Genomic DNA, 17,645 nt, shown 5'->3' with positions numbered 1-17,645 from the left:
AGCCCTCTGGGCTGCAAGGCACTGGACAAGTCCTGGGATGCCGGTCTCCTGTGGGGAAGAGGAGCCCTGAGTGCTGCTTGCTCCAGTGTCAAGTTTGCACTGAATCCCACCAGGAATCTGCTCCTTGGCTCCCCTGTGCTCAGCACACTGCAGGAGATGCTCAGTGACACAGCCCATGGGCAGACCCCTGCACACCAGTGCCAGCAGTGCTCTCCTTCTGTTCAGGGGAAAATTTTTCTGCCCTCCCACTTGTGCTGCTGAAATCCACCAACCACAGGATTTACTGGTTTTCGGCTCTAGCACGGCTCCAGCCATATTGGGCTGTAGAAATAAAGCAGCTCTAATGTTATATGTCACCTGCACATAACCCGGGCGTTCGAAAAAAGCCAAACCACCACAACCCACACCACCACCACGTCCTCTCCATACACAAAACTCCATCAAAATGAGCCTGGAAGCCTGGCTCCCGCAGCCCACCTTGTTCCTCACTGGCCTCAGCTTGCTCCTCTCGCTGGGTAAGTGTCATCTCGACCCTTGCATGCACACGGCTGCCAGGGGACAGCACCCAGGCTGGGGAGAAACAACCCTCTGTGGCCAGGAGCCCCCTCCCCGCATCCCAGCCCCTTCCGACAGCGGGGATGCAGCGAGAAGCGCTGTGCCGCAGGGATGGGGATGGAGGTGGTCCGAAGGGCAGCCTGCTCAAACCCACCAGCCAGGGCGACCTGAGGCAGGATGGGGGCATGCTGCGGCTGTATCTTATCCTAAAAGCATGGTGCATCCTGCTTGCTGAGGTTTGTCCAAGCGCAGGGCTCTCTGCATGCCAGCAGGGGTGAGGGCTGCAGTGGGGGTATGGGGCACCTCTGGCTTTGCCTCGCTGGGAAGGACGTGGCTGGGGGGCTATGGGTGGCTTGTGACTGTCCTTTGGTTTGTGCTCTGTGGGCTCTGGGCTGATGGTGCTGCATGGGGTGGTGGGGGGGAACCGTGGTCTCTGCATTTCTGTCCTGCCCCGGAGCCAGCAGCGTGTGTCAGCAGGTTTGGGTCCACAGGGACTGGGAAGAGGAACACATCACTTTGAGGTGCTGTTTGCACTGTCCTGGAGCTCCCGGTGGGCTGCCTTGGGAAATGGAGGATAAAAAGCCCAGTGAGCGCCGCTTTAGAACCTGCGTGTCATTTTACCTCCTGAGCCCTGGGTGCAGGGTATAGTGTGACAGAGCATTTGGGAGCCTGCACAGCACCAAAGGACACAGCCTGGATGGTGGCCTCTAGGGGGTTTAGCGGTGTCTTTCCCCACCTCTGCTGTCCCCTGGTGCTGGATACCCTGTCCATGGCAGGGTTTGGACCTGCACATGTAGGTGCTCCCCAGGCACGTGCCCGTGGCGTGCTGGCTGCCTGCGAGGACCGTCTGGCATAGGGCAAAGCCCTGACACTGCAGAGCCTGGGGTGCCCCCGGGACGCAGCACAAGGCCACCCAATGCAGACACACAGGGCACAATGTGAGGGCTGACGGGCGCTCGAGCCCATGACCCTGTGCAGGGAGCCCTGCAACCAGGCCTGGGCTGGGAAGGAACCTCCAGGGACAAGCAGGCTCTTCTGTCCCACCCTGGGCTGCGATGGGGCAGCGAGGCTGGGACACCAGCCTGGACACTTCCTCCTTCCTTGGCTGCTGTGGCTTGTCCCCACGCACCAGCTCTCCCCATCCCCGTGCCCTGTGCAGAGGCTGGATGGAGGGCGCTCAGCTCAGCATGAGCAGGGAGGGAGCCATCCCCAGGGGCTTGGCCATACCTGAGGGCATCCCTCAGGTGGTTTCCGGTTGCTGCTGATTTGCACCCCCCAGGTGCAGCTCAAAACAGCCTTATCTGCACCTTGGGAAAGCCGCTTTTCCCTGGCTGCAGAGCCTGGCCCCTTTCCTGCCCTGCTTGCAGATGGAGCGGATTAGCCAGCAGAGCAGCCTTGACGTGCATCCAGCTTGGCCGCAGGGCTGGACTCAGGAGCACCTCAGGAAGAAGGTTTGAGCAAAGAGCAGCAGCCAAAGGGGAGAGGTGAGGTGATGGGAAAAGCTCCTGCTGCCCGTGTCACTGCCCCTGCCTATGGGGTGCCATAGCCCCCATTCGCAGTCCCATCCATCTGGGGCTCTCTGTCCCTGTGCTTTTAATGGCTCAGCCTTACAGTTTGCAATAGTTGGTTGCACAGGAGCCTGCCTCAGGCCTTCACAGGCTGGAAAGAACATGCTGGATGCAGGCACTGGGGTTCTGGTGCTGCTGCAGCACCCAGAAGGAAAGGAGCACAAACACCCCATCCCTGCCCAGGCCCTGTCCTGCCCTGTGAGCTGCATCAGGTACTGCCCCTGTTTCCCTGCTACAGCAGGGCCAGGGTGCAGGGACTGGCCTTGCCCCCCCAGCAGTGACTGAGGTCTTGACACGGGCATTCCCAGCTGGAGAATCCTCGTGCGAGCTCCCCTGGGAGGTAGGGGAGCATCTGCATTCCCCCTGCAGCTCCAGGGGCCGGTCCTGGCAGATCCCAGACCTTGCTGCTGTAGAGCATCCTGCTGGGAATGAAATCTGATGAGCACAGTCATAAAGTGCTCCGTGTAAGTGGCGCTGAGCCCCGTGTGCTGATGCTGCATCCAGCCCTTTGGGTTATCGATCCTGCAGCAGGAGAGCCTCTGCTAAGTGCAAGGAGCAGGGCTTGCCTGGAGTCAGCAGAAGTCAGCCAAGCCAGGCAAGGCAGAGGGGGTCACCAGAGGACTGATGCTCCTTCAGCTCAGCCAAGGGATGGTGCCAGGACTGGGGATGCTCCCTCCTTGTCCCCAGTCACTGCTGTGGAGGGAAACCCCGGTCCTGGCTGGGTGTCCCTGGGAGGCAATCCCAGGCCCCAGGGTGAGCTCTGCCCGCAGGATGGATGCTTGTGCCCCTTTTCTAACTCCACATTTCTGCTCTTGCTCTGCTCGCTGCAGCACCCACAGGATTGGGGATGGAGGTCATGGCTCCTGCCACCATCAATGCCTTGAATGGCTCCTCTGTGAAGCTCTCCTGCACCTTCAACTCCTGCTACAAGGTGGAGAACAAGCAGTTCTCCCTCAACTGGACATACCAGGAGTGCAGGAACTGCTCTGAGGAGCTGGTGAGTCCTGCTGGGGCTGGGGCTGTGCTGAGAGAGCGGTCCAGGGATCAGCTTGAAGCAGTCGTGTGCATTCCTTGGGGTCCTCACGTGTGCTCCTGCTACCCAGCCCTTTGCCACAGGGAAAAATAGCAAGTGATGGCGTAAGAACAGTGGCAGCAGAGGTGCCATGAGGAGGGGCTGTTGCGGTGGGAGCATGCAGCAATACACGCAGGGCAGGGGGACGCCTGGCACACTCACGTAGCCTGTACCAAACAGCATCCTACCTCCTCCTCCCGCCCAGTTCCTGCAGTTCCGGACGAAGATCATGAACAAGCAGCTGGACCGCTTTGGGAACCGCGTGGAGTTCACGGGGAACCCCGCCAAGTACGACGTGTCCTTCACCCTCAAAAACGTGCAGCTGGAGGACGAGGGCACCTACAACTGCTACGTCCTGAACCCCCCGGACCGGCACCGGGGCCACGCCAGCATCAGCCTCAAGGTGCTCACCAAAGGTCAGTGATCCCCTCTGCTGCTCTGTGCTCTGCCCTGTGCCCTGCCTTCACCCCGGCAGTGGGAGCGAGGGCCCTGCCTGTTCCCAGTCGCTCCCGCTGGCTGCTCCAGCTCATTCCCTGAGCCCTGTCTCCGCAGAGCCTCCAAAGCATGACTCGACGGTGGCTGTCATCGTGGGCGCTTCTGTAGGCGGCTTCTTGGCCGTCGTGATCCTGGTACTGATGGTGGTGAAATGTGTGCGCCGGAAAAAGCAGCAGAGGCTGAACACAGACGACCAGAAGACGGAGGAGGAAGGGAAGACAGACGGAGAAGGCAACCCAGACGAGGGCACCAAGTAACACCCCCCGTCCCTCCCTCCCTCTTCACCCCTGTACAGCGTGACCCCCTTGATGTGCTTCCCCAAGCAAGGATTTCTGTCTCCCCAGAGCATCCCTCCTTCCATCTAAACACCCAACCCAGCCTGGAGCAGGGCGCGGAGAGCAGGTCCCTGGAGCCTGGCCACAGCGGGCAGGGCTGGGGATGGTGGCTGAAGCACACTGGGGCTGCCCCTGCGGCTCTGAGTGCCAGAGCATTGCGTGTGCCCGTGAGGAAGTGCTGGGGACAGGGTGGCATGGGACAGGGGGGATGAGCACGGCCCTCCTGCATGGAGGGGATGGAGCAGCAGGTGCCAGCAGGGGCAGAGAGGGGCTGGGCAGCCCCGTGCCTTGATGTCTGCACCCTGTCCCACTAGAAGAAGAGAGAAGGAGCCAGCGTCCAGCACCGTCTGCCCTCGGGGTCACGTCTCACCCCCAAGATGCTCCTGCTGTTCGCAGGGCACAGACACCAATGCGCCTGTCCCTAAGGGATGCCCATAGCTGTCCATCTCCTCCTTGCAAGTCCTGTGTGCCAGTGCTGAGGGTGCTGTGACAAGAAGCCTGTGCTCCTCAGGGACTGTCCCAGCCTGCTCAGAAGCTGGGTAATGACCATTAGCTCACAAGGTGTCTCTGAGCTTTGCTGCTTTTCGGAGCCACTAATGGCTCCTGGTTTGTAACGGATGTACCCTTCTGCTTCTCGGGCTATTTTTGGGTCTGAGCATCTCAGCCAGAGGTGCTGGGCTGACTTTTTTGTGCTAGTTTCCTTCTTAGGGAGGGTAATTCTAATGGAAAATGCTCTACTGATGTGCCAAACTGAGGTGGTGGGGAGTGGCGGGGTGTGACTGCTAGGGACAAATCGCTGCTGGGAAGCGGAGGAGGTTTGGGATGCTTGATGGGAAGGATTGGGTGCAGATGCAGGACCCTCGAGGGACCCTGTGATGCTGAGATTGCCTCCTGCGGCCTCCCTGCACAGCACTGCACAACCTGTAACTGCCATGGCAAAGCACTGCCAGCCCAGCCAGCCCCGGGCCCCGCAGTGCCGGCTGCTCCTGCCTCAGCCCCATCCATGGTCCAGCTCTTGCCCTGCTTTGGCAGCTCCCTCATGCGCACCGGGAGCTGCCCCGTGTGCTCTGCAGTTTGTTATTAGCGGTGGCCTGGGCAGCTTATGGGGGACAGGGCATGAGTGAGCAGTGATCCTGACTGGTCCCATCCTGCAGTGGTGCAGGGGGATGCAGTGAGCCCAGGCTTGGGACTGGAGATGCTGCCTGCCTTGAGCAAGCCCCTGGGCTCCTGTGCAGGACCTGGTGGGTGAGCTGTGCTGGATGGAGCACATGGGGAGCTCGTCCTGGGGCTTCTTGTGTCAGACAGGCAAGCGTCCCCTGCCACACCGTGCCTGGGCTTTCCTTCTCCTACGGCAGACAAGACATGGGGCAGGAGAGGGGCAGTGCATGGACACCACAGGCCAAGTGACAGAGGTCCTGTCACCTATTAGCAACACTGCCAGGGGAGAAGTGAGACTTTCCCCACAGCACCCAGTGCTGCTGCACCCCACTGTGGTGCCGTCCCAGCAGTGCTGTGGGCAGTGCCTCCCTGGGGAGGAAGGGATGTCCATGGGCTCCCTGCTCTACCCCCATCGCTTCCTGCCCCGGCCCCGTCTGCCCTCCCCACCCCGCTCAACCTCGCTGGGCTCTGCACCGCTCCCCTTCCCATCTGCAGCAGGAATGTGCCGTGTCTCCATGTGGCTTCCTTGTCTCCCGTGGGATTTCCTGCCCCGGGGAGAGTCGGGATGAGGCTGCCCGCCCCTCGCACCCCCACGCCGGGTGGCTTTCCCTGCACAGTGCCAGTGGGACTGTATCCTGCTCGGAGCCAGGGTGTGAGCGGCTCCAGACAGGATTGAGCTGGCAACTCTGCGGCCAAAGGCCTCTGACTGTTGCACATGAGCAGTCTTGCATCTGCCTTTCCATTTCTTTCATGCACTATCCTTGAATTGCAACTTGCCAATGCATTTGTATGTACATAGCTGTACACACCAGAGAGAATCTCTACAAATATATATATACATACACAGAGGAGGCGCTGGTATCGGTTGTGACTGTAGTTTTGGGCTTGCGCCTTCTGATGGGTTCGTTTTGCACTCTGCTGAGTGTAGGATGTTTTTCTTGCTCTTTGTACACTTAAACAAAAGAACAACAAAACACAAAGTTTGCACTCGATGCTTTTGTGCTGGAGGGGCAGGACAGGGTCCCTCATCTCTGCTTCTGTCCAGAGGGACGGGAAGGCTCCTGCGTTGGTGCCAGGGCATGGCTCCACAGGGAGCACTGCTCAGGGCACGGCAGGTAAGGCTCAGCAGGCTCCAATGGAGCCCAGGGCACACATGGGGTGACGGGCGCCCATAGCCAGGCTGCTTTCCAATTTAGCAACCCAGCAATGCCACTGAGAGGTGCAGCAGGGCGCAGTAAGAGGCACATCCATCAACCTACCTCTGTGCAGACACAAGGGTGAGCGTGCGGGAGCTCCGACAGCTCTCCTCAGTCCTGCCTCTCCCACCTGCCCGTCAGCTGGGGCTGCCGAATGCCTGCACATCCCAAGTCACACACCGGGACAGCCCCTACACACCTATGCCTACCTCAGTGGTGACAGTGAGTGGCATCAGCAGTCTGCTCTTCCCACTGCTGCCTGCTCACCTTGCTGTGTGCCCGCGGGGTTAACTCCGCAGAGAGCTCCCAGCTCCATCCCAGCAGGAAGGGCACCAAAATCACCTCTAATGCACCTCAGCTGACTTGGTCCTATAGCACTGGGCTGGTGCTGGAGGTACAGCCCTGCCAGCAGCAATGAGTCCCTGGCCTGCACCTTCAGAGGGGCAACTACAGCAAAGGGGGCAGGGGCACCTCTGCCAGAGCCTCATGAGGAAGGCAGGCGCTGTGGGATCAGGGAGGAGAGCCCCGTGGGACATGCCAAGGGTGAGTTCTCATCGCTGTGAGGAACCAAGGGCACTGACTGCACCCTCCTGCGGTGCTGTGGCTTCGCAGGTTCTCCAGAGCTGGGGACATTCCGTTTTACAGACTGCATCCGTTTCCTTGGACCAGGTGGGATTAGAGGGGTTGAAGAGCAAGTTGGGAGATAGCAGGGACCTCGGTTCAGTGCTCTGCAAAGCCTTGGGGCTCTGCTGGGTGCTTGGTAGGAGTGCAGAGCCGCTGTCCCTGCGATGCTGCCTGCAGCCTGTCAGCGGGGCTGGGAACTACTGAGGAAGAGCCTGGAAAAGGGGACATCCTGGGGCAGGGAATCCCAGGAGCTGAGGGGTGTGGGGGGCAGCGCTGGAGCTGGGGAGGGTCCAGGGGAAGTGCTGGGTCAGGAAGGAACTTTTTCCTGGGACACAGGGCAGTGTCTCTTGCAGATTCCTCTGCAGAGGCTGCCTGGAGACACTGCTCCTCTTCCCCTGCTTGTATTAAAGGGCCCATAAAAGGGGGCGAGGAACCTGCCGACCCCGAGGGCAGGCTGCTCTGCTGGTGAACGCGGAGGAAGCAGCAGGCGGGACGGCTCTGCACTGGAAGAAGGAGGCAGGGAGAGGGGAAAGCATCGCTCCGAGGGAGAGCCGCAAGCGAAGGAGCTCCGAGAATGACAAAGGCAGCCGAGCACTCACCCGCACTCCGCGCTCCTGGGACCTCCCGCTCAGCTCCAGCCCAGGCTGGTCCTGCGGTGTCTGATCACTGCGGGCGCCTCCTGCCCAGCACGTCCCGGGCTGCCAGGCCAGCTTGTCTTTTAAAGGTCACAGCCAGAGGACCTTGCAGCAAACATAAGGTGCTGATGGGAAGCTCTGTTCCAGCGTTGCCACCTCCTCCTCCTCCCTGCTCCTGGCCCGGGAGCCCAGCATCCCCTGGCTGTGGGAGGGATGGGGCTGTCCTCCGGCTGCTGCTGGGAGTGCGGATGGGACAGGATGCTCCAGGGCAGCCGGGGCCGGTGCTGCGCCTGCTGCATAGAGCTGGAAGGCTGCAGCCCAACTGCTCTGCTCAGCCCTACCCAGGTACCCACGTGGAGGGAAACAGGAGCCGTCCTCGGAGAGCAGCCTGGCACTTTAACCCTCCCCGCTCCATTAGTGCGAGGTGAGAGGGAGAGAGGGGTACCCAGGGGCCTCACAGTCACTCTGATCCCTCTGCAGGCTGTGAGCCAGCTGGCAGGACCCCTGCACCTTTCTTCCTGTCCCCCCCGAGAGGTGACAGTGTCCGAGCATGGTGCTCGCCCTCCTTGAAACCGGACACAGCAGCTTTGTGCTGGACTCAGCAAAACAAGTTCCGCTGAGCCACAGTATCCCTGCTCCCATGCCGGACATCTCAGTATCATGCTAAAACCCCAGGGCCAGCTGCTCTGTGCTTCCATCCTGGCCACAGCAGGCACCATTCACTGAGGTCAGGCTGCGGGATAGCAGAGCCTTTCCCAGGCCTGTGGCAGCAGCAGATGTCTCAGGAGAGCAGTCAGCCGAGGAGACTGGCCAGAGCTGCCAAGTGTGACAGCTCCATCAGGCTCCTGTGACAGGCAGCATCCCTCTCCAAGCCCCAGGCTGCATGGCCAGGAGAGCACGGCACCAGGCTCAGAGCCCTCCTTCTCCAGAGATGTCAGCGGGGACATAATGGGCAGCAAACAGGAAGAAGTTCATGCGTAATGGCCTTTCCCTTACCCAAGGGTATGGGTGTTACTCTTTCATGTCCCCAGTGCTGCAGGTCTCTCTGGTCCTGCTTGCTGGATGCTGGAGGGTCCAGCCTCAGCCTCATCTGCCCCCTGCTTCAGCATCGGTGCCCGTGGTCCTAGCAGCATCATGCACCCTTGCAGGACAACAGCTAGCTGTATCCATCACCTAGCCGTATCCATCACCTAGCTGTACACATCACCTTAGCTGTATCCATCACCTAGCCATATCCATCACCTAGCTGTACACACCACATAGCCGTATCCATCACAGCCACCCGCCAACACACCTTCTGCTGCATCAGCAGTTGTCTCCACACTGCTCCTGCAGCACTGACTGCCAGCGCTCCCCAGCCTGCTCTGCCTGTACTTTTCCTGTCTCTGTTGCCAGCACTGCAGCTCTAACTCCTCAACCCACAGGCACTGCTGGCATCCTCTGATGGTCCCCTGGGATGCCCCTGTGCCCTGCAAAGCCTCCTGCTTCCCCTCTTCCCTCCTGCTTCAGGTGGGAAAGAGAATGAGCTGCAAAGAGGGCTGGAGTGGGGCTGAGGAGTCTCTCAAAACACCCTGGAGCTGATGGGCCACAGCATCACAGACATGAAGGCAGGGCCCTGTGGAAGGGCTGCTCTCACACCTGAAAAGAAGTAATGTTCTGGGAAGCCGTGCTGTAGAGCTGTGCCCAGCAAACAATGTACGGCCTTACCCGGTCCCTGGACACATGCCTCATGGCAGCAAGGACTCCAGCCTGAAGAAACAGTCAGTCCTGTTCCTGCACCGTGAGCACAGCATCACCTCCTCCTGCTTCTTGCCATGCCTGTTATCAGGATGCATCACCTCCTAATCACTGCTCTGCACAGGGCTCTGGCCGTCTAATGGATGTGGGCTCAAAGGTAAAGCTCTATCTTTGCACACTGTGTTGATGGAGGCCTCCATTAGGAGGGCCTTTTTGGATGTGGTCTGCTGGAGGTTAGCTCTAATGGATGTGGCAGTGCGGGGAAGGTGCTTGAGACGTAAACTTGTGCAGCCAATTATCCCGGAACAAACCCACGGTGAGAAAACTAAGTTTGCCAAGCGCTCCCTTTGGCGCTGGGCGGATTCCCTTGCACCCGACTTTGCGTCCCCCTCTGCCATCGGGGATGCTGGTAGCTCCATGGGGACAGCGGGCAGGGAGACCGGTGGTGCCACGCTCCTGAGGTGCACCGAGCGAGCGCTGACCCCAGCAGGGGCAGGGGAAGCCGCAGCCTCAGCGGCACCTCGTCCCCTTCCAGGGTGGCCCCAGGGCATCCCCACGGGAGCCTTCCCCTGACCCCCGGTGCGGGCGGTGCGGCGGGAGGATGCGCGGCGCGGAGGAGGGCGCAGCGCAGCGCGGCCCCGCCCGGCACGGCCCCGCCTGCCCGCAGCGGGGGTGCCAGAGCCGGGCCAGCACGGACCGCGCCGCAGCCATGGCCCGGGGCTCTCCCGCCGCCCGCCGCCGCCCCGCGCCGCGCCTGCTGGCAGCGCTCCTGGGTAAGGGGCTGCGGGGGGCTGCGGGACCCGCTCCGCCCCGCGCAGCGCCCGCATCCCCCGGGAGCGCCGCGGCTGCATCCCGCTTCCAGCCGCTCCCCTGCGCCTTCCCGAGGCGGGGGGACCCTCGCTTCGCGCTCAGCTGCTTTGCATCCGGATTGCCCGCACCGCCAGGGATCGGACGCTGCTGCTCGGATGGATTTCCCCTGCACGGGCGCTAATGCAATGATCTCTGCTCTGCAGACGGCGAATCCGAAGCACTGAGGATAAGTGACTTGTCCAAGGTGACTTCGCAGCCGAGTCCGAGAGCGGACTCTGAAGTCCTGCCTCCAGCCCCCTGCCCTGCCTGCACCATCGCCAGAGCTTCCTCCTGCGAGCACTGCGGCTGCATCCCGCTTTGCCCTGCTCCGCTCTGCTGCTCTGTGAGCAGGGACCGCGGCTACCTGCCTGCTAACGTGAACCGGGGGAATAGCCGTAGGGAAGCGGTGCACTGCTTCAGCGTAGCCGCCAGCACGCCCGCCGACAGGTCATTGTCTTTACAGTTCGTTTTAAGACCCCATTTGCATGCGCTTCTCCGCGGCGCGGGGACGAGCCCACACTGCAGGGCTCGGAGCATGATGCCCAGGCCTGTGTCCAGGGATGCCCGAGCTCCCCGGGTGCAGGATGCAGGAGGGAGTTTGCAGCTGTCCCCTCCCCGCTGCAGCTCCTGGGGCTGGTTCCAAGCCACCTGCATCAGCCCTCCCGCTCGTGTAGGTCACCCTTGTGTCCACGGCCACAGAGAGCCTGAAACCAAGGGCTGCCTTTGCAGCACTTGCTGTTGGGAAGCTCCTTTGAGAGGCATTTTAGAGGGCATAGTTCTTAAGTTTGCTTTAAGTGAGCTGGAGACACGAAAGGACATGTAAGTACCTGGCTCCCTGCAAGATTTGGGTGCTGGTTGAAAGTGCCTACGCGGATAGAAGCAGTGCAAGCTGCTTTTGGCACAGGGGTGGCAGGGGGGTGGTAGGAGAGACCCGGAGATGCTGCTGACAGGGCACTCGGGGTTTGAGGTCCAGGGTGTTATGGGAACCTGGCCCTACAGGTCACCCAGGTGGGCTGGGAACCTGGAGAGGTGGGAAGAGGAGAGTGTCTGGGCAGGAATCCGTGTCTGTGTGTTTTGGGATGCTGTGCTTTCCAGGGAGCAGTCGTGGGCTCCTGGCTGCACCAGGGAGCTGGAGCACATCTTCTGTCCTCAGCGCTCATGGGAAGGGGCAGCCCGTGTGTCCTGTCCCAGAGCACACAGGGCTCAGGCTGGCCTGAGAGTTCCTTGCTTCTAACCTGGGTGGAGAGGAGCCTGGCCATCCCACCAGGCATGGTTTGCTGTGTGTGCTGGGAGCTCACATGGATTTTCATGGGCAAGGAAAGTTTTTATAGAGGTGTTTTCTTGCAGATAGTGGAGGTGTCCCATGGCTTTTCCGGTGAATCATAGAATAGTTAGGGTTCGAAAGGAACTAAAGATCACATCTGGTTCCAACCCCATGTGCCTTTTCCATTCGGGCAGTGATTCCCAGACCAGGTTCATGGTGGGCTGCAGGAAAAGCAGGCAGCTATGGGGGAAAGTCTTGCTCCGGGTCCCTGCCCAGGCTGGAGCGCTATCGCTGCTGCTGCTGGGGCTGGGTCCCACGATGCAGCCCTAAGCACGTAGCTCAGTGCCTCTGGGACCCTCTGTGGGGCTTGCCCCAGAGGCTTACCCTTAGCAAGAGGCTCTGGCAGCAGCAAGTGGCTGCTCCCCGGTGCCCCTTCGCTATCGCTTGGTGAAAGCTGGTCCCTACAGGCATGGGAAGTGGCCTGGAGCCCATGGAGGGGCTTGCCCTGTGTGCTGAAGGCTGGGGCTCGCGTGGTGGGAAGTGCAGCAGCTTTGGGCACATGGACATTGGGCAGCTGGTGTGACAGGTCCAGTCAGCAACCTCCTGGCCTCCCGACGTCTTTTCCTCTGCGCTTTATTTAGAGGTAACATATCAATTCTGTCTTCCTGAGACCACAGCATGACAGGAAGAAGATCAGCCTCCGCTTACCCCACGCATTCAATTCAGATTGCATTCGTGACGTTGTAACGGTGGCAGACAGGATTAAAAGTGTCACAAGCTGCAAGGAATCGTCTTTCCTGTAAGTAACTGTCAGCTTGCAGCACCCTGCCTGCTCAGGCGTACCTGCAGAGCCAGGCATCCCTCTGCTAAGTCTCACTCCAGGTAGCAGCATGGTTCCCCAGGGATGCTCCTGGCTGTGAAGTCCCTCTGTAGCATCTACAGGGCTGGTCTCTGAGCCTGACAACTGCAGGCGACCTCCTTCTGGTGGGAACCACCCCCTGATGGTAGCCAAAGCCTCTGGAGGGGAATGAGAAGTGCTTCTTTGTAAAGTTAAGTAACTCCTTGCCTGCAGTGCTTGCAATGCAGCACTGCAGCAGGACCAGAAGCCCAGGATGCAGGGCTCGGGCTCGGCTTGGGCTGTGATGTGCCTGGGGAGTTGTTAGCACAGGCGTGTGTGGGAGAGTAAATCAGCAGCTGAAGCAGCTTCAGAGAGATGGGAATCTGAAGCTGAGGGCAGCGTATCCGAGTTAGGGTGTTAGTGGAGCTGCGGACCAGCTTGCAGCTGCAGGGAGAGCTGTCCCCAGTGTGTTTTGGTTATCCAAGTGCCCAGGGAAAGCTTTGTAAAGGTGGCTGAGGTCTGGGAAAGGGCAGGACAATGCTTGCTGGGTTGTACCACAGCTTGGCCGTACCACATCATACAAGCTGAACGGGGCTCTGGTGTGATGGGGAATGAGGCTGCCCTCCTGGCCTGGAGCAGAGCATCCCGTGCCCCCTGGAAAGGGTTTGTGTGGACACTGCTGCCCAGCCTGGTGTGCATGGGAGCAGTGCATGGTGCCTTGCATGGGACCTGGAGCTTTGAGGCACAGTTGGGCTGGTACCTGCTCCTGGATGCCTTTCTCCTGCTGATGGGAGGAGAGGAGAGGCAGAGCTGCATTCTGTAGCTTGAAGGTCATCCCTCTTTACCACGGGAGATAGGCTCTGCACGGCGGGCTGAGGGGTCCGAGGGCCGCACAGGCTGCGAGGAGCTGTGCTGCACAGCAATGCTAATCAGTGCTCCAGCTCCCAGCTTGAAGAACACAGAGCTCTGCTTGCTTTGGGCACTTCTCTCCCCCTTGGAGGTTTAGCTGGAGGCCTATGGATAACATGCAAATCAGGGCTTTCATTTGCATACTTCATTCGTGGTGATATTATGGTTCCCTTTGAATCCGTACTGCCTCTGTGGGGTCTTCAGGAACATGTCCCCTGTCTCTGCCTAAAGCTGGGACAGGCACGTTTGGTCCTGCCATGCCAAAGCAAATGAGGGGTGACGAACCCATCCCTGGGCTCTGGGAGGGGAGCTGAGCTCATGCCCCTCATGCTGAGGCTGTGGGGAGCAGGAGGAGGATGCCGTAGGTCCCTGGTGGAGCTGGGAGCAGGACCTAAGGGGTGATGGCTGCATCCCACTGCCCGCCATGTGCTCCCTGGGAAGGGATCCCCACTGTGACTGGTGCTCCAGCAGAGGCCAGGCTGCAGGGGGGGGAGCAGTTGTCCCTCCCATGTGCCTTTCTCCTCCCTGCCCCATCTTTCCCCAGGTACACGTCCACAGCAAAGCCCAGCAGAGGCTGGGCTGCACCTCGGTTCCCGATGCAGCAGGCTGGACTCCACGCTGGTGCCGTGCCCTCACTGTCTCCTCCCCTCTCCCTGCCAGGTTTGCATGTCCTCGCCCTCGCCTTCGCCTTGGAGGTGTCAGTGGGGAAGACCAACACTGTGATGGCTCTGAATAACTCCAATGTCCTGCTGCCCTGCACCTTCACCACCTGCATAGGCTTCCAGGACCTGGTCTTCACGTGGTATTTCAACTCAACAGAGATGGTGGGTGGCTCGCTGGGCTTTGCCTCTGCTTTATAGGCAGGTTCTTTTGTAATTCCCGGTTCTTGCAGAGTTCCCTTTCTCCTCTCCCAGGATGCCCATTCCTCCAGCTCTGGGGGGACAGGGCTGTGCCAACAGGGTGACTCAAACACCTCAGCACATCTGTGCTTTCGGCACAAAGCTGTTCTGCTGCCCGCAGGCTCATCTCTTAATGTACATTGACTGGTCACGTGCAAGTCTGCCCTTTGGGCAAAATAGGGCTGGTTTTCTCTTCCTGCACTTGCTCTGCGGTACCAAAGGGTCTGGATTTGCTCTTCAACTCCTTATCAGGAGGGCTCGCTTAGAGCAGGTCCTGCAGCCCTGTCTATCCCTACAGCAAGGGGGTTCTCTGCCTTGGGGTTCTCCCGTTCTTTGCATGGTCTGTAACACCACTGCTTCCACGGCACTGTGGGCTGCGTGTCAGGCTCCTCTCCACAGCCATTCCTGCTTTACTGGGGCGTGCAGGAACACTGCCATGTGTGTCTGTGTGCGCAGAGCGCTGGCAGGAGACCTTGGGCCTTTCCCTCACTTGGGATTGTTGGCATCCCATCTGATCCCACATCCTGCATCCCTGCCCCTGCAGATTTACCACGGCAAGATAAAGAGCAAAGCCTCGGAGCCCTTGCTGGTGGCACGCAACCCACGAGTCGAGTTTGTCGGCTCGACGACCAAGAAGGACAACAACATCTCCATTCTCCTGAAGAACGTGGACTTCAGCGATGCTGGGAAATACACGTGCCACGTCAAGAACCCCAAGGAGAAGAACGCGCAGCACAACGCCACCATCTTCCTCACGGTGGTCCAGAAGAGTAAGTGCTGGCCAGGGCTCCGGACTGTGGGGATGCAGACCCGCACTGACCCCATCCTGGTTGTGGAGGTGCATGGGGTGTCCTGGCTTCTTGGAGGTAGCTGGCATCCCTGCAGGGTAAAGGTTGGCCTCGTGCCCCTCTGTGTGGGTCCGTAGTTGCTTTGTGCAGGTGGGGGGGATTGTGCAGTTGGGAGCTCCCTGCTCCCATCCTGAGGCCCCTCAGCACGTTCTCTCCTGCAGTGGTGGAGGCAGACAACACTGTGACGCTCATCATCGTGGGCGTTGTGGGGGGGCTCATCGGCCTCCTCATCCTCTTCATGCTCATCAAGAGGGTTGTCCTGTTCATCATCAAGAAGACTCAGGATGGGAAGTGAGTGCGGGTCCTGGCACCCTTTGTTGGGTGCTGCCGTGGGGCAGGGCTGCCGTGGGTCGTGGTGAGAGGGGCTGGGGGGGGCAGGAGTTGTGAGCTGCCTGTGTGCCCTTCCCCAGGAAGGAATGCCTCGTGAGCTCCTCGGGCAACGACAACACGGAGAACGGCTTGGCTGGCTCCAAGGCGGAACAAAAAGCACCACCAAAGGCATGAAGCAGCGGCACCCTAACCCCAGCCCGCCCCGCAGCGGGGACAGGGGCAGGGGGCCAAGCCTTTCCCTTTTGTTTTCTTTCCAAACTGCCAATGCTTGAGACATGTTTCTATTACACACGTGCCTGCAACCTGCACTGCTTCTCGGAAAAGACTTGGGCTGCCGTGGGGACTGGGAGCTTCTTGTGGACTCGGACTGGGATGCTGCCAGGACGGAGGGAGCTGCCTGCTCTGCAATGAGTGAAGGCAAGAGGGTGCTGGGCAGGCAGGGAAGGGGCTGGGGAGTACTGTGGGTGCTGTGCTGCTTGTGGGGTGGTGGATGGTGAGCAGGGGTCCCGGCGTGCCTGGGGGTAGAGGCTGCGAGGAGCTCGGGGTGTCTTTGTGTGAGTGGCAACGCTGAGCTGGGGCGGGCAGGAGCTGCCTGCCTTGCGCAGAGGGTGTCTGGAGCAGAGCAAAGGTGCACAACGCTCACCATAGAGGCAGAGGCTCCTGCCTTTGCTGCATTTCCTATGGGTCCGGCACAGGAGGAAGGGGGGAAGCAGGGCTGATGCGGCAGGGCTTGGCTTCAGCTCTTGTAAGCACACTTGAGAACCAAATCAGTGACTGTCAGGGCTGTCATCTCATCCCTGCAGGGGCTGGGTGCCGTGCTCCTGCCATGGGCCGGGCTGGTTCCTCCTATGCAGGGTTGTGGGGACCAGCGGCTGGGGCTGGCCACGTCGTGGGGTCACTGCTGGCTGCAGTGGGGTGAAGGTCCATGTTTCACACCCTGTGTAGGGCCATACCCCAGGGGCAGCGGGGGCATTCCTGGGGGTGCTCCCTGGGTTTGTGCTGCTGCTCCTGCTCCTCCTCCCCTCTTTAAAGCCCATCACTCGGCACGCTCAGAGCAGTGATGCCGCTGACGCTGCCTCGCCAAGGCTCAACTTGTTGCGCAGAGGTTTTTTATATCAGACTCCAGTGGGAACGCAGCTGATGGCGTTCCCCCATCACCCAATGAAACCTGTGGCGCTCCATCTGCGACGCAGGGAGGAGGGAGCACAGTGGAGCCCTGGCGAGGGGAGCAATGCTAGGGCTGTGCCAGTCCACTCCTGGGCCTGCCACTGGCCCACGGGGTGACCTTGGGCAAGTCACTCTGCCTCTCCATGCCTCAGTTTCCCCATCTGTAAAATGGGGATAATAACACTGCTCTACCTCACAGGGGTGGTTGTGAGGCTTCCTTGGCTATCATTTGTAAAGTGCTTTGAGAGCCTCGGGTGAGGGGGGCCACAGAAAGCCAAAAGGGTACCTGCAGTGGGGACTCAGGCAACGCAGCCCCCTTCCTAAGGGCTGTACTGGGACATGACACATGAAGAATGAGCTGCTCCTACAGTCGAGGGTGGCAATGTCCTTTGCAATGCGATTTGTTCCCTCTTCCTCTTTTATTTGTGGGTGGCTGTTGGTGAAGCTGCAGGGCAGGCAGCTCCCCCATCCCCACTTGATATTGGGAATCACAGCCAAGCCATGCCCCCGGCTGCAGGTGCCCTGACAGAGGTGCCGGAGAGGAAGGTGGGTGAGGATTCGGTGGGCAAGGCAAACAAGGTGCTACCTTCTCTGGTGACTGTTGTGGGGAGGTGAGGCCTGCTCATGGGGTGGGGGCACAGGGAGCACCCTGCAGCCTTCACCATGGGGCACCCCACCTGTAAAGCGGGGACGGTAAATCTGACCTACCTCACAGGAGGTGTGAGGCTCCCTGCATGGCTTTGCAAAGTGCTCCAGGATCCTAGGGCGAAAGGCACTCTGTAAATGCAAAGTATTGTTACTGCACCATGGTCATGCATGAGAGTCTGGGCAGCAAGGCTGAGACCTCCCGGCTGCTCCAAGAGAGCCCCAGCCCATCCTTGGAGGAGACCTTCTGTGGGGGAGGACACTGAGGGGAGGAAAGGACTTTTTTAAAGACCTATTTTTAGCTGTCCCAACCTGTTGGCCTTTTTTAGCTGGTATCTGGACACAGTTCCACTTACCACAGGATATGCAATGCTGTTCTATGCATGGATTACTCCTCTGGCTTGATGGAAACAGTCAACATAAGCACTTCTTGACACGTAACTCTATCTGCATATGTGTGCGGGTGCTGTCCACAGCGTGGGGGGCTCCGGGCTGCTTTGGGTGCCAGCTCCTGTGGGGCT

General features: G+C 60.0%; 2 protein-coding genes and 1 long non-coding RNA gene across 8 annotated transcripts; all 3 read left to right on the top strand.

The window, feature by feature from the left end:
• Positions 1-281: 281 nt before the first annotated feature.
• On the top strand, positions 282-4,035 carry SCN2B (sodium voltage-gated channel beta subunit 2). Of its 3 annotated transcripts, none has more exons than XM_061478022.1 (4): positions 282-515; positions 2,954-3,120; positions 3,401-3,611; positions 3,748-4,035. In XM_061478022.1, exons 1-4 carry the CDS (start codon positions 446-448, stop codon positions 3,945-3,947), a joined length of 648 nt encoding a protein of 215 aa, XP_061334006.1. In that variant the 5' UTR covers positions 282-445; the 3' UTR covers positions 3,948-4,035. The 3 variants fall into 3 exon arrangements, with proteins under 3 accessions (XP_061334006.1, XP_061334008.1, XP_061334007.1); XM_061478024.1 differs by lacking the exon at positions 282-515 and adding an exon at positions 550-791; XM_061478023.1 differs by lacking the exon at positions 282-515 and adding an exon at positions 1,607-2,039.
• A 2,825-nt stretch (positions 4,036-6,860) lies between these two features.
• LOC133282095 (uncharacterized) lies at positions 6,861-7,656 on the top strand. Its single transcript, XR_009747626.1, has 3 exons — positions 6,861-7,102; positions 7,144-7,183; positions 7,340-7,656. It is a non-coding gene; the product is annotated as an uncharacterized LOC133282095 (long non-coding RNA).
• A 2,371-nt stretch (positions 7,657-10,027) lies between these two features.
• SCN4B (sodium voltage-gated channel beta subunit 4) lies at positions 10,028-17,150 on the top strand. Of its 4 annotated transcripts, none has more exons than XM_061478173.1 (5): positions 10,028-10,148; positions 13,896-14,059; positions 14,679-14,904; positions 15,144-15,273; positions 15,393-17,150. In XM_061478173.1, the coding sequence occupies exons 1-5, from the start codon at positions 10,085-10,087 to the stop codon at positions 15,484-15,486; spliced, it is 678 nt and encodes a 225-aa protein (XP_061334157.1). In that variant the 5' UTR covers positions 10,028-10,084; the 3' UTR covers positions 15,487-17,150. The 4 variants fall into 4 exon arrangements, with proteins under 4 accessions (XP_061334157.1, XP_061334160.1, XP_061334159.1 ...); XM_061478176.1 differs by lacking the exon at positions 10,028-10,148 and adding an exon at positions 10,897-11,043; XM_061478175.1 differs by lacking the exon at positions 10,028-10,148 and adding an exon at positions 12,029-12,287.
• The last annotated feature ends 495 nt before the right edge of the window (positions 17,151-17,645 follow it).

This window comes from Pezoporus flaviventris, unplaced genomic scaffold (assembly GCF_033815535.1).
Source record: "Pezoporus flaviventris isolate CSIRO_AGI_PZ_B2104156 unplaced genomic scaffold, CSIRO_AGI_Pfla_v1 ptg000113l, whole genome shotgun sequence".
NCBI classification, from domain to species: Eukaryota; Metazoa; Chordata; class Aves; order Psittaciformes; family Psittacidae; genus Pezoporus; species Pezoporus flaviventris.
Note: the sequence above shows the minus strand (reverse complement) of the source record. Positions and strands in the feature narration are given on the sequence as shown.